This window comes from Ixodes scapularis, unplaced genomic scaffold (genome assembly GCF_016920785.2).
Source record: "Ixodes scapularis isolate PalLabHiFi unplaced genomic scaffold, ASM1692078v2 PGA_scaffold8__174_contigs__length_109621045, whole genome shotgun sequence".
Lineage (NCBI taxonomy): Eukaryota > Metazoa > Arthropoda > Arachnida > Ixodida > Ixodidae > Ixodes > Ixodes scapularis.
In genome coordinates this window covers 63,251,921-63,267,325 of record NW_024609883.1, presented here as the reverse complement: position 1 = coordinate 63,267,325, position 15,405 = coordinate 63,251,921, and the positions used below count along the sequence as shown (strand labels likewise).

The 15,405-nt window shown below is 43.5% G+C and overlaps 1 protein-coding gene across 1 annotated transcript in view; it reads right to left on the bottom strand.

The window, feature by feature from the left end:
• The window catches only part of LOC120841552 (calcium-activated chloride channel regulator 2-like), an 89,350-nt gene that overhangs the window by 55,064 nt on the left and 18,881 nt on the right, over nt 1-15,405 (bottom strand). The window contains exons 4-6 of the mRNA XM_040212450.2: nt 13,360-13,621; nt 10,429-10,611; nt 6,475-6,605 (exon numbers count right to left, since the gene is read on the bottom strand). Coding sequence (XP_040068384.2) covers nt 6,475-6,605; nt 10,429-10,611; nt 13,360-13,621 — 576 coding nt within the window. The remainder of the gene's footprint in view (nt 1-6,474; nt 6,606-10,428; nt 10,612-13,359; nt 13,622-15,405) is intronic.

Below are 15,405 nucleotides of genomic sequence, written 5' to 3'. Positions count from 1 at the left end.
ACCAGGTCTAACGACATTGGGCACCCCAGCGCACAAGTAGCGTGGAGAGCTGCCATGAGGCTCGTGTGTTAACAAACTTGTAACCCAGCCCCTTTTCTACCAAATTATAGCCTTTTTACCCCTTTACGCCCGCTCCCACCGCTCAGAGCACCGAAAAACGTGCTGGAACGATAACAGTTTTTTTTTTTAGATTATTGCGTGATTATGTGGAATGCGAGAAGTTTGTGGTTCTAATGGGCGACTTCAACTGTGTCTACGATGAACGTGATAGAGCCTCGCGGTCGACGAGAAGCGATAGTAGTGGCGCCCTCCTAAAAGATATCGTCGACTCATGTAGGCTCAATGACGTAGGCACCTTGATTGCAGCAAGGAATGAATATCGATACTCATTTTCAAGCTTCATCATGCGCCCGGCTTAAAGTGGCGATGCAACAGTTTTTGTACTGTGAGCAAATACCGCCTAGAACAGATTACTGACGTTAATGAACAACATAAACATCTACACAATCGGCAAAAAAGACTTACGTACCTACTGTTTTAACTGTTCATAGCTAATTTTGTCCTTCTGCTACTCCAATGTTATGTGACCTTGTTTTATTTTTCTTATCACCATGGTAAAGTGTTTTATATGTTTGCTGTCCGAGCTGCTGCCATGTATAAGGGGGACCCAGACCCAGTCAAGCTGCTTTTAGCAGCTTTTTGTCTGGGACCCCTCCAGTACTTCTGGAAAAATATGTTTATTGTATTGTATTGTATTGTAATGACCTATGAAACACGCGTTCGTTTTTCACCCCACGCAAAAAAGTCCCAGAAAAAAAATTGAAGAAAAACGAGCAGCGTTTACCCCCTCAACTCGCAGCCAGAACAAGCGGCCACGTAATCTGGAGCCCATTATTCATTCATTCATTTATTATTCCTTGAGGGCCCGTTAGGGCATTATACATTATATGCCGCCAATGTTGATCATAGTCATCCGCTGGGGTTAACAAAGCAGAGGACACGCGCTGAGCTCCAGACATTGTTATGGTTCGGCTATTCGTTGCAGCGATTGGACACGGGCCACTACCCGAATGCTTCTCGAGCTAGTAATTATCACGAGCCCAAATTGAGTGCCCACGCAATGGTCGGGTCTAATTTATGAACCGCATTCAAATATCATCATTGGGGTGTACTGCGATCTCCACGTTATGTCATCAAATTTTGCAAAGAAGAGATTGAATGAGAAGGGTGGCTTTTGTCCTTGAAATTACACCGCAACAAAGGAGTTTCTTGGCCAGTGGCGTTGCGTGCGAGTATCCTTGAGTCCAACTAGTGCCAGTAAGCTCGTGTACAGTGAGAAACATTCTAATTGAATATTGTTACACCACTCCTTTCACCGTATTTAATTGTCCTTTGACATTATACAGCAAGTACAGGAATATCGTGTTAAACCGTCATTTTTTACTGATCACTGTCTTGTAACCGTTTATATAAGGAACAAACAGAACACGAACTTTAAATTCCACTGGATGCTTTGGAAAATCAACACCGCACTTCTAAATGATGAACGGTTTGTGGGTATTGTATCCGAGCTCCTAAAAGAGGTGGGGGAAACAGAAATCGGCCTAAATCAATTTTGAGAAATTTTAAAAGAAAATGTTAAATTGACCGCAATTGAAACGTCTAGCAATATTAAGTATCAGCTTAGAGTTTGCGAACGTCAACTGCAAAGAAACTTACGGTCCTTTTACCAAGCAGAGAGTGCAAATCCTGGCGCAGACCTTGAGGATATACGATTTGGGAAGTCAGAATTAGGAAAGTTATACCAAGACAAATACAAATTGGCAGTTGTACGCTCACGGTCCGAAAAGTTTTTTCTAGTTGAACAATCGACCAAGGGAGCCTTGACTGACGAAAAAAGGTATGCCCTGTATAAATAAATTTAAGAAAAAGATTATCGCGAGATTAGTAATGATGCAGATGTTATTGAGAGCGCCTTTGTCGAATATTATAGGCAACTGTTCGGGAAAAAAGCCGCCTCCAAAAAGGTTTTCACAACTAGAGTTTTTTGGCTCATGCCTCAACTAATTGAGGAAATGAAAACATGGCTGGAAGGGGCGATAACCACAGGTGAAGTTGAACAAGCAATCGACTAATGAGCACGGCCAAAAAGACCGGATCCTGACGGTCTTTGCGCGGAATTCTACCAATTCTTTAAAAAAGAAATTAGCCCTTTATTTCTTCTTATCTTTAGAAAGGCATACGATAAACAGAAACTGCCGCGCTCATTTGCTGTAGCCCACACAGTCTTGATTCCCAAGTCCGATTACACAGTCAAGAGACGTAGCGTTAGGGGTTACAGACCTATTAAGTTATGTAAATAAGATTATAAAATATTTACGAAAGTTCTCAGGCGCAGACTTCAAAGCGTTATATGCAGTCATATCGGTGTCCATCGAACCTGCGGTATAAAAGGATGATCAACACAAACTTCCGTACACGTTGCGAGAAGCTTAATAGAATCTTGAGAGGAGGACGGCCAAGAAGCTATAATTCAACTCGACTTTGAAAAAGCATTTGATTGTGTGCGGCATGACGTGTCAGAAAGGATTCTGTCACATGTCAATGGGCAGATGTTATCACTAAAGGCGTAATCATAGCGTACAGAGGATGTACTATAGGCTTTTGCTAAACAACAATGTATCAAAAAGTATACCGGTGTGGTCATCAGTGAGACAAGACTGTCTCTTGTCACCCCTTTTGTTTTCCTTGTACTTGGAACCCTTCTGTTTGTGACTGAAGGCGAGCAAAAATATTAAACGATACATTTTAATCATGGTAGAGGTTAAAGTGTCAGCGTACGTTGACAGCGTTGCCATTTTTCGCACTGACAAAGTAGTGTAACCGAAATGGTAAAGGTTACAAAGGAGTACTATGAAGCGACAGGAGCTGCTGTAAACTTGCAGAAATGCTATGAATTCTGGCATGGAAATGCGGCCTCAAATCCTCCTCTATATGCAAGAATAAGCTGAAGTAGATACTCCCTCCACCTATCTCGGAGTACCCCTGCAATATTACAGGACTATAGTACATCTTACTGGACTGAAATGGCAACAGATTTAAGAACAAAGGTGTCAACCTGGGCTAATCGAGTCACAGTCTGCAACCTTTTTCTGGTTGCGACACTCTGGTTTGTGTTTCCAAGTTCTCGCATGTGGGCCTACAAACATCCAGAAATTAGATAGGGTGTTCTCAACTTTCATTTGGAAATCGGGCTGGGGAAGAATGCGAAGGGACAACCTTTTCCGTCGTGTCAAGTCAGGCGGTCTGTGACTCACGCATCTCTTTGTGAGGCAGCTAATTTCGCGATTCTTTTTTTACGTGACCAGAATCACCCCTTTTTTGCGCACAGCAACCCAGCTGAAACTGGCGAATTCCCTAACTGCTGTGCTGGTCACGAGCAATCGTTCTAAGCCTCGAAGTCTCTTCGGGTTTTTGAAAGAAGAGATGCCACCAAGTTTTTACATGCGCGGTTTTCAAAGCAATACCTTGGCGATGTCATGAAGAAAAGGCTAGCCCGCGGTATGGCGGAGTGTCTCTTCCTTGCGCCTTTATGTCGTTCACTTTACAGACTGTGTCCAGGACAGGATGTGCTATGTCAAGTGAAGAATATGTGCGTCCAGCCAGCTGTACGGTCTTTCTTCTTTTAAGCTGCACAGTGGCTGATTGCCGGCTAAACCTTGACTTAGGGAAAATGCGATTTTTGTGCTGTGGTCTGTTGATTGCCTCCAGTGCTAGACGCCCGAAGCTATTGAACCTACTTTCATCTACTGTTCGTACACGGTCTTTTTCTGGGACATTCTGCAACGAACATTTAAAAACGATATGTGCATAACCTGCGTGACAATTCGTTACCTGCCAGTCAAGAAAGACGACACTGTCCCTTATGACCTATTCATGTTACTTGGCTTATTTAGCATATGCAAAGCGTGACTGGAGTTCTGGCACGTCGCCCCGCATATCCAACCTGTACGTAAACACTTCATTGATGTTGTCTTTCAAGTCGAGTCTGTGCACTGTAGGTCTGCCGACACTGCCCCGACTAGGCGCAATTGTTCCACGCAATCAAAAACATTAAAGAGTTTTAGTCAACCCAGAAGTGCTTGGGTGATCTGTGGCAAAACGGAATTCTATTTTATGCTGCAATTGTTGCCGATAAAGAAAGAAAAACGCCCTTGTCAAAATGGTTATAATAATAATAATAATAATAGTTTATTTCGACATGCATATGTCTGGGAGGCTGCGGCAAAAGAAGACGCGAAGTCCTCTGACGTGGCCACCAGTCCCCATTACAGCACTCGGCACGTACTTCTAAGGATACCGAAAAAAATGAACATCAATTACCTAATTCACATCAAAACAAGTTTACAGATGAAAACATTTGAAGAGTCACAAAGTTGAGTGAAAAATAACAAACACTGTTACATATAATATAATTGATCACATTTGCACATTTGAACTAATGGCACAAGTGGCAGGTGCATATTGTTCGATTGAAAGAAAATATAATTTGGTCATTTTCCTAAACATCTGGAGATTGCTACAGTTGTGTACTGTTTGAACTATATTTGCATGAGTATTCAGTAAGTCAGCGATTTGATAATGAAGTGTTTGAGTTCCATAGTTTGTTCTAACATTTTGTTTGATGTAAAAGGTGTGTCTAAGAGTGTAATCGGCAGGCTTATGAAGGTAGGCGTTGAAGAACGAGGTTTCATCCCGCTTTATCTCGTCAAATATAATGTTCGCTAATTTAATGGAAAAAACATGTCCGATGGGTAATAGCTTGTATTTTTCGAATGTGGGCGATGTATGCTGAATATAACCTAAATTATCTATGAACCTAACGGCCTTCTTTTGTAAAAGAAAAACTTTTTTAATGTTTGTTTTTGTCGTGGTTCCCCAAACTAAAAGACAATACTGTAGGCGGGAATACACAAGAGTATAGTAAAGCTGCAGTTTAAGCCAGTTTGGTAACAAGTGTTTGACTTTATTCAGTATACCAATTGAACGTGATATATCACATCTAATTTTATTTACATGGTTCGTCCAACTTAAAAACTCCTCAAACCAAACCCCAAGGAACTTATCAGCCGAACTGCTTTCTGTCGTACAGTTTAAAAATGTAACATTCAACTTACGCTGAACAAGTTTATTTCTGGACCTGAATATAACATATTTTGTCTTCGCTGTGTTTAACTTTGGTTAGACCGCAACCACTGAGATAGCTCATTAAGTCAGCAATTTACACACTGTTCAATTTCATCGAGATTTGCCTCGGAAAAGAAAACGTTGGTGTCGTCCGCGTACAGGATAATATCGGGGGTTCGCGGTATATTAACTATGTCATTTATATATGCCAAAAATAACAAAGGTCCGAGGATTGAACCCTGAGGAACGCCAAACTGTATAAGGGAAGTTTGTGATGTAAAACCGTTTAGAGATGTGAATTGTCTTCAAGCTGATAAGTAATTCTTTCATATTAAAAATAGCGCAAAAGAGACGGGACAAAAAAACGAAGAAGCACACAGGACAAACGCGTTTGTCCTGTGTGCTTCTTCGTCTTTTTGTCCCATCTCTTTTGCGCTATTTTTAATATGAATGTCCACTACCAGCTTGCCCAGCAGACCAAGCTTTTACAAGTAATTCTTGATAAGTTCGAGAGCTAATCCCCTTATACCATATCGTTGTAGTTTTCCAAGAAGAATATCATGCTTTATAGAGTCAAAAGCTTTCCGAAAATCTAGGAATATATCTAGGAATTATAGTGCTTGGCCCCCATGCAAAGGGCCGAGGTTCGATGCCTGGGAGTGGACGCACCATTTTGTTATTTTTTGTAAATGTCGCTTTCTGGTAAATTCGATAACCTTGTTGCTGGTTCGATTTTCGAATATTCTACACACCGAACCTTATGCGCCGCTTGTTTCAAAAGCACCACGCGTGTACATGGGGCTCCACGAGGCGAGCCGAAGTCAGTCTCGTCCCAGCTCTCGATGCTGTTGTTACACTGACATGGACGCCTGCGACGCTAGCAGCTCCTTCTGTTTTGTTTTGGGCACAAGTTGGCCCCGTTAAACGTTCATAGCTTGCTTTAGTGACTCGTCGCCTTATCAATTGTCATTCGAGACATCTTTTTTGGAGGCGGTGTTGTCGAGCCTCAGCCCTTTGTTTGGAAGCCAAGCACGATAACCGTTCGGCTACGGGCGCGCTTGCTAGGAGACGCGCGTGGAATTCCACAATTCTTCGTGCATTATTTTGTTCACCTATCCACCAACACAGAGTTCGCAGACAAGCCTGCTTTACCTAGACTAAGCACTGTGCGTGCGCAAAAACCCAACTCGAGAGGAGTGCAGCGCTTGCCCACGCGCAGTACCGACAGCAGCGTCACCGCCGTCCCGTGACGTCAACGAGTTGAGGGTGTCTATGGGTTTCACTTACATATCGATGACCTCTGCGCATGCTCCCCTTCAAGCGAGGACGAAACGGGAGCCTCTTTTCCGCTAACTTGCCCAAGCTTTTTTTCTTGCATTCTGGAGATGAGTTTGACGCTGCGCACATCTTTCCGGGCCCTGCCGAGGATGACAGAGAGGTAATGCCAGTCAATTAGGGTTTCTCAATTATTTATGGAAGCTACACGGCTCTAAACAAACAGTCGGCATTCTCTGCGTCTTTGCGTGTGTCCTCCTTACCCGTGGACGGCGAACATTTTTACACCTACTATTCGGCCCTCCTGAGGTGTACAAATATGGGCGCACAGTTGGCGCTAACAACGGATCGCCTGCTTCTTTTTCTTTCTCTTTTTCATTTACAACTTTGTAGGCAGTTGCGTTTCAAGCGACGAACGAGCGGTGTATTGAACAAAGCATAAGTATATACGCTGAGCATACGATCATATGCACAGAACGACTGCGCGTAACAAACAGCACGTGATAAAAGGTTGTCATAAAAAAGTGAATCGTAAAGAGTAATGTTTACCTCCCTTAAAATCAGTTTCTTTTATCACCATAAACGTTACTGTGAGCTTATAATACTTAATATGCTATGTATTGTCATCCATTTCCTCCGTTTATCTGTGTGATTTGTTACTGCCTCAAATAAAAAGAAACTCGAGAAGTTTTGAGCGAACCTCGCCTGTGTACGCGAAAATGCGGCCGCATGAAAGAAGCGAAATTTCGCACTCGGCCCGGTATGCTTCTGAAAATAATTTATCTCGCCACTTTATTGCCGAAAAAACAGGTTTGTGAAGCTTACTTTTTATGGTTGATAAAGAAAAAATGAGGTTTAAATAAATTTATTGAAAGAAAAGTTGTCAATCATAAGACTTTATAAGTGATCTGGACATGTGCATGGACTTTTTTTAAAATTCTGATGTACCAGACATGCTTTTTTTTTACTCAATGATACATGAGTTGTATCAGTAAGAAAGCACAAAACGAGCAGGAGAAAGGATTAGACATCATGTCTGTTTTCTTCCTCCTGCTGGTTTCGTGCTTTCTCACTGTTACATCTGTCCCAACACGCCCGTCAAAATCTTCTACGTGAGATATATCATAAATAGTTTGGTCGCGTTACAAGCATATATATAATCATTAAGTAAAAGATTTGGCAACGGCCCATGTCATTTTATATTAGAATGGAGGTAACATATATGGAATCGTTAAACGCACGGTTTATTAGGACGAAATCATATGGGTAAAATAAATCTTATTGCATATATAAGAACACTTATAAAGCGTATCGTATTAAAAGTAGGACAGCATAAAAACTACGCATTTTTTTACATGACGTTGAATTTCGAATTTTAAGCATTTCATCTCAAGTTGGCAGTGTTGTTTCCTTTATATAATCTATACCTGAAAAAATATATTATTTTTAATTGGCTTAATTGGATACAAACTCTGATTTAATGATTGTTATATCTTAAATAAGCGTACATCGAAAGCCAGCTCGATTCAAACTTGGCCTATTGTTATCAAAGGTGCAAAACTCAAAAATTCAAAAATAGAAAAATTTCGAGAGTTCAAATGTTGCCACTCATGAAAGCTGCAAACATGGCAAGACGTACACAAACCTTCTGCTCTTTCGAAGCTCCAAACGCAAGAGCAAATAACGTTCCGTAGTTCTAATTTGCAGTTTTGTCCTAGTCACATATTTTACACCAAGATATTTGTTTTTTTCACAATTTTTTTAGGGACTATTTTTTTTCTTTTTGCACAAGATGAGATGAAATCAGGCATGTATAACACACTGAACACGAATTTTGAGCCGCAATAAGGTTGAATACGAGACCAACAGTATAGTGTAGCACCAAACACAGACCATTTGAAAACAGCGAGACTTTGCTTCGCAGTGTCAAGACGGAGGCGTCTAAGAAGTCGAGAAAGTTTTTCGCGCCGTGGCGGCAAAAAAAAAAAAAAAAAAAAAAACAATGACGAAACAATGGATACTGCGTTGTCCACTCCTTAGAGAAAAAAAAAAATTGCTCGAGATTTGGAACAGTGGCACTGTGGAAATAAGAACTCTTGGTATTTTCTAGAAACGTAGGCGGAAATAAAATTGGTAACAAATAAATTTTCAAATTTCAATTTTTTTTTTTTGCTTCCGCATGTACAGAAGCCGGAGCCAAGGACAAAATTACAATTTTTGTTGGATTGACGGAGTCCGTGTCCTTAGTACTTGGCACTCGGAACCCGGACCTTGTCACTCGGACACAAAACCTGTAGACCATGTGAAAATACGCTACCTGAACGGTTTGTATGAATGAATTCATAATATTAAATATATATTACTCTCAAAAGAGAGTACATGCATTTCTTTACTAACATATGCGCAGGAGAATATTAAAGCTCCACACTCGTTGGCTGTGACACAACCGCAACGCTGCTATGTGGCCACACAAAGAAACGGGAGTCTGGCGCCTTTACTCCATTCGAATTTCGGAGTTTCTTGCTCATGGCTGGACGGAGGTTTGCGATTCTGACCAGATATTCCGGTCGCTGCCGCCACGTCTCTGCATCTTTTGATAAGTGGAGACCTGGCGTGACGGATAGCCAATGTAGCAATTGATGCTTGATAGCATGGCAGGCATTGAAAGCCTGCCGAATCTAGCTACACGTGCCTTCGGCGCGTGCTTTTTTTCATATACACTACCCAGTCTACATAAAATTTTCGGAACAAGATCCGCTCTCAAATGCCGGCAGAAGAATGCCCTACTTGGTAAATGCTCACGCCTTCCTAAGCGTCGTAGAATGAGACACCGCGAAATAGGCGGTTGAATATTTATTTATTTATTTATTTTATTTATTTTACAATACTGCAGGCCAGTTCTCTGGCCCAAGCAGGAGGGGCAAAAATGAAACATATGGGTGCACATGAAAAAATGACAAAAACAATAATACAAAAGAAGACAAGAAATTCATTATCGAATTGGGTACCGTTCTAATGCCTGAATGAAATTGGCTGACTGAATAATGGTTTCTGGTAGCAAGTCCCAGTCCGAAATAGTGCGCGGAAAAAAACTGTGCTTAAAGGCATTTGTTTTTGCGAATAACCGCATGTAGTGATTCTAAAATTAAACTTAATCTTTTTTTAGTAAAATCTTTAGATCCTCGTTGTTTCACACCTGCCACTGAGAATTAGTGTACCAGTCGGTGTCCACTGGTACACCAGCTTTGTTCTGCGTGGGCGAGGCTTTGCTTTTTACAGCGAGAGCTGCAAATCGGTTCTTCCCACCACTGGAAATGACATCCGTTTTGGTTGATGACGTTATAGTTGTATCTGGCGTAGCTTAGCGTAGGGCGTAGGGCGACAGTCGGCGGTATCGTTAAATGCTTGAGAAAACAAAATCGCCAACCGCCGCGGTGTTTTCAGGATTCGTAATCTCCGTCTGCTGCGTGTGAAGCGGCGCGTTACGTCAAAGCTATACGCCTCAGCATCGGCAATCGCCTTTATTCGCATATCCTGATCATACAAGTGCGTACGGGTCTCGCGTAGTTGCTTGCCGTAGTTGCTCTGACGTCGGGATAAAAGCTTCTTCAATATTCATACTTAATTCCAACATTAATGGGTGAAATTCAAAGCTTCGGCTGGGCGGAGCAAGCCAATTGTTCATCCATGCAGTACCCACGAAATAACGGGGCCTCCGCATTAGGTCATCGTCAGTGAATCCATGCGTCACCCCAGGTGACACACGCGCTGAAACTTTTGACGATGCTCAATTTCCACAGACGTGACTACTATACATTCACGCAGGACTGCTAATATAGGTTTATTTTTGTAGGTGGATCCTCTCTTAGGATTTGGCGTTGCAACAGAACACAGGCGATACTGTCTGACCACGGATACCCTGCGTATAGCCATAATCTTTTACAGCTCGTGTCGGATTACGCTTACCCCTTCTCAATCTCGCAGCACGCAGTATCCCAGGAGGGGGTGGTGCATTCGTCCCCGGCCTCGCGGGTCCCAGTACAGCGCTTGTGTCCACCGTCACGTCGGTTCTAACGCTGTACCTTCCTTTTTTTTGGTAGCGGGTGAAGTAGGATGCGTACTCGCCGTCGTCTGCTTTCACATCCGCGCCTGGGTAACGACGGATGAAAGGCCAAAAACGCAACGTTAGCTTGTATGCACTCTGGTGGAACATAGCGCTCGATAAGCCGGTCCGCGTGTTAAGTAATCTCTGGCCATCTCCTCCGCGAGGAGGGCTAGCGGAATCGGCCTTTTCATTGAGAAGTTCCGTCGTTTACAGAAGGTCGTTGCTCTGCGGGGGTTTTGGGTAGCGGCTTGGAACGATGAGGACCAATAAATGTCCGCATTGTGCTGAGCCGGTGCGGTGCGTTGTGTCTTTCTTCAAGGCGGGTGCCAGCAACGAAAATACAACAAGCTTTGTCCGTGTGACGCGGGAATTTTGCTGGCCGGCTTACTCACATTTATCGCCGTCTTCTTTAAGTAAGATGCATATGTGTGGCTGCCTATAACCTGAGTGATTGGATACAAAAATCTTTACGCATGTCGTGTTGCTAAACAATGCTCAGCCTCTAATAATTGGCGATTTCGGTATTACCTATGCACTATATTATAGTACGCGAGGGTGGCAGAAAGTGCAGACAGCACGCCAGGCAAACTTTTCGCGACGTCCGTAGTTCAGTCGAGCATTAGTAATGTGCAAAACCGGAGCTCCCCTAGCGGCTGACTGGCATTAAGGGACACAACTGTCAAGTGAAGTCTCGATTTTCTCCATGTACCACGGCCAACTGCCGAACCAGCGTACCGCTACCTTTTACGGCACCGCAGCGTATGTCGCCGCAGTCTGCGTGTATTGATTTACATGCGCGAGTGATGCAGTAAAATTATACGTTTCTTTTTGTGACTTTATTATGAGGTAAACATTCAAAGCGAGAGCAAACCACGTCGCAACTGCGAAGCTAAACTCTGTACCGATTGCTGTTCTACACGAGCTAGGTGTGCGTCTGTGTGTGTGCTCGTTTTCAACTTTGTTAAACTTCGAGGAGGGCCAGTACCTAGTCTCGCAATGGGCTTTCAGAATTTTCTATCATTCGTAAGTTGTTGTCCTCCTTCCTTTCACTGTTGCGACGCGGATTGCCTTGACCTTTAATAGTTCATCGTCTGATGAACCCACGAAAAGATAAGTATACCGGCTGCATCACATTTACACGTCGAACAATCCACGAAGACTAGGGCGAGGTAACCCGGGGTGGGATGCGAGGTCCAGGTCCGCGGTGACAGTGCTGGCCGTGGTACAGTGGAGGAAACCGAAACTCAGACTTTCGTTGACCGTTGTTTTTGAGAATGCCCCTCATCTCCTAGGAGCGCTCCGGTTTTAAACATTACCAATTCAGGTTTTAGCCAGCTACCTCTTTTGATCGGGCCGTTGCATTGTGCGCTACGTCATGGACATTATTCGGCTGCACCAAAGAATAGCTCTTCCAGTAGAAAAGACACAATTCACGTGTTCCGTTCACGTATGCCTATTACTGTACGTTCGTTCGGCGTTATCATTTTCGTGCTTTTATATTTTGCGTTCTGAACCAACTACTATACACCGTTTACCCTTAAGCTGAGGGTGGAAGCTCCGCCTTCAGAGCGAAATTCTTGCCCCTGCTAACACAAGGGTGAACGCGCAGGCACGCGCAACCAATGAACCGCGGAAGCCAGCAAGCTCGCGCTGAAGGCGGAGCTTTTAGTCTCAGCCCGACATCCCTAAGCTCGTATTTTTTTTTTTGTTGACTAAGACGATGCAAGTTGTAGTCATAGACACAAAAATATTACAACGCGAAAAAAAAATTCTCATGCCCGCGCGCGCCTTTTTATTTTTAGCGTATTGCTCTCCCTCGTAACACCTCCTTGCTTCTTTTATTTGTGACGTGAAAAGTTATGAAATTGACAAGTTTCGTACGCAGCATTTTTATAATATTTTATAACCCCATTCGTAAAGCATGTTTTTAACGGAATGGCGAACGCACTACGACCCTTCTTTTTGAAATACCAAAAATCGGAGTCCGGATTGATGCCGCGTCCTGGCTTTTTATCCTTCTTGGACAGCATGGTGGCGCTCGTCACATGTAGCACTGAGGATTGTCGGTGGGTCAGGAAATCAGACGAAGTTTTTTTTTTTCGGTGCCCGACAACCTCTCAGACTTCGAAAAGGAAATCAGCAAACGGTCAAAACAACTGGGCTTGGTGTCTGTGTACCGTAGTTTCGGTTGTGACACCGCCGGGGCAGCCTTTCACTCAGAACCGGCCCGACGTGGACCCTTATGTCGCCCACAAAACTCCACTGCACGTTCTCTTCGACGTCACACTTTAGGAAAATTTGAGATCGATGAAATGGTCTCAGAAAAACTTCGTACTCGAGAGTGAACCGTCGTCTGCTCAAAACGATAGGCGGCGGGCACGGAGAAGAGCGTGATCGCGGCGATCGCAGGACGAGGGCGAACACGAAACTTCCGGTTTGCACGGTTAGGAGGCGTGAGTGAAACTCGAGTTGAAGGACAACTCAAACTTTGACGTCACTGCACTAGGTGCGGATCACGCGGGAACTTCAAATTCAGCTTTGGAACTTGTTTTTTTTACATCAGGAATACTGAGTTCCCATGTTTCGAATTTTGAGGGTAATGTTCAGGCACAGCTTTCAATCGTTTCGGATAAAACAAAATGTGGTTTGACCTGTCAGTAAACGCAGTATATCTAAAGTAAACGTTTTAACCGAAAACTATGTTGCCGGACCTAGTACTCCCGAATAGCTCCTCTGGGCGAACGTTTTTCTTTTATGACCAATTTGCCAGGCTATGCAAGTTCTGAGATTACCTTTGCCGTCGTCCCGTAAAGGCAGAAATACCGTTTCATCCTTTCCGGGCAGGGTGACGGTGGCCGTGACGGTGGCATTCAGTACTCGGAAGCCACCCTTGGTGACTCTGCTGTATATCACAATCATGTTGGTGCTTTGGACGTGTCGAATGCAGCTCTCGGCCCTTATGGCGTCCTCGTGACCTCGCTGCTTTGTCATCACCACGACGCTCACGTTAACGGGCCCACGTTTTTTCTCCAGTACTACCGTCCATGTTTCTGTCTGAAATAAATCGTCGACGACTAAGCCGAAGAGTTCAGAACAGTTTGCAGACGTGGTCTGAGATAGCGTGGCCGTCTTTACGAATGATGAAGAATTAAAACTCTAACCAAAGTTTTCAAAGAAGTTTCCGACGTTTCGGAACCAGCCGCCTCCGTCTGTATTCGACCCCGGCTCCTTCCAGCCATATCCGCCTACTGCGTGTAATGAACGTCGCCGAGTCCATCAGACGCACCCTTCGAACAACATGGGATAGTGGCGACTCACAAGCCGGTCTCCACCATCCGCAAGTTTCCGTGCCTTTGTATAAAACCGGGAAAATCCGAAAAGCACTCGCCGGTAAATTTTCTGTCAATTCAGAGTTATCCGAAAACTCCGAATTTCGAGGTCACAACGACAAAATAACCATCAAAAAAGACGAATTTTTCCAACTAAAATTTATAAGAGCAGAAGGTCAGTGGTCCCGAGGATATTTCACTTCAGTTTCCTTTGAAATCAAGAATTACTGACAAAAGGGGCTGGCCTTTTAGCACGTCTAGATTCCTTCAGGACCACGGGTGATGGTACCTGAACCTTTTTTTATTTAGTTTCTAAAATTTTTTAAAAATTTTACGTAGTAAAATAAACTACAAATAGCAAAGAATTGGGAATCTAACAAAAATAAACTCCGATTAACCCCAATTCCCGAGCAAAAAATAAACTCCGTAAAGCACCCTCCAAAGTTCACGAGAAATACACTCCGAAAACATGGAATCCTAACCCTCCGTCGTCGACTCCCTCTCACCAAGACAAGACCGGAAAAAGAGGAGTCTCGAGGCCTGAGCCCGGAACGCATCTACGGTGTCGTACATGCGTTCCTTCTTAGAACGCATCTACGTCACAAATACAACTTCAATGAAAGCTACCCTCAAACAAGTGCCCTCACATAACACGCAGCGAAGTCAGGTCACTGCGTGTCCTCCGACAAAAGCGAGATCCTCTTGTGAGAGTAACACTGGCGGAAACGTCTGCATCTAGAATCCTGGTGCATCCACACACACACAATAAAAAAAGATTATTAGCAGGTCGTTGAAAACTCTTTCAAAACTTTTACGTCTTAAAGCTCTCCCACACCGTGAAAAAAAAAAAAAAAACAGTTCTCTACTACATCTACCTCAGAGTCACACGTGATAAAGGGTCGAGCTGGTCCCAAACCTTCGGGAATGTTGATAGAACTTTTGTAGTGAGGTTCGATCCTTCTTAATTTTTTTCTTTGATTTTTTTATAATCAGACAGATTTCTGTCGAAGTTGTTTACTTTTAAGCCTTTAAAGTGAGCCTCTTTTACGCAAAGAAAGAACTAAGGGTACGGCGCATGAACTAAGCTTTATAAAGTCGAATGAATGAACAGATGAATCCGCATGAATGAGCTCGTTTATTTGAGACCTGGCTTCAATCACTGAATAGCTCCGCGGGGTCAAGACCAAGCTACGTCCTACAGCCGGTTCTCGATTCACCTGAATTTTCATTAGAGAAATTCAGGTTTATATTATACTCTCAAATCGTTTCAGTCTAGCATTCAGTTTCGCTAGGCTTATTCTGCAAGCAGAATGGTAGATTAGCGACCAAAGCAACACAAGCGAGAAAGGCCTGTAGGCACACGTCTGCGATAATTCCGGGCTTTGGCCCAGTAGTATCAGTGTTACGCCTAACGCTCATTTTCATGAAGTTTGTTTTGCGCGTAATAGCGTGAGACTCGTGTAGAGAAAATAATAACATATGAGTTGCGGAGGCGGTAAGAAATATAGC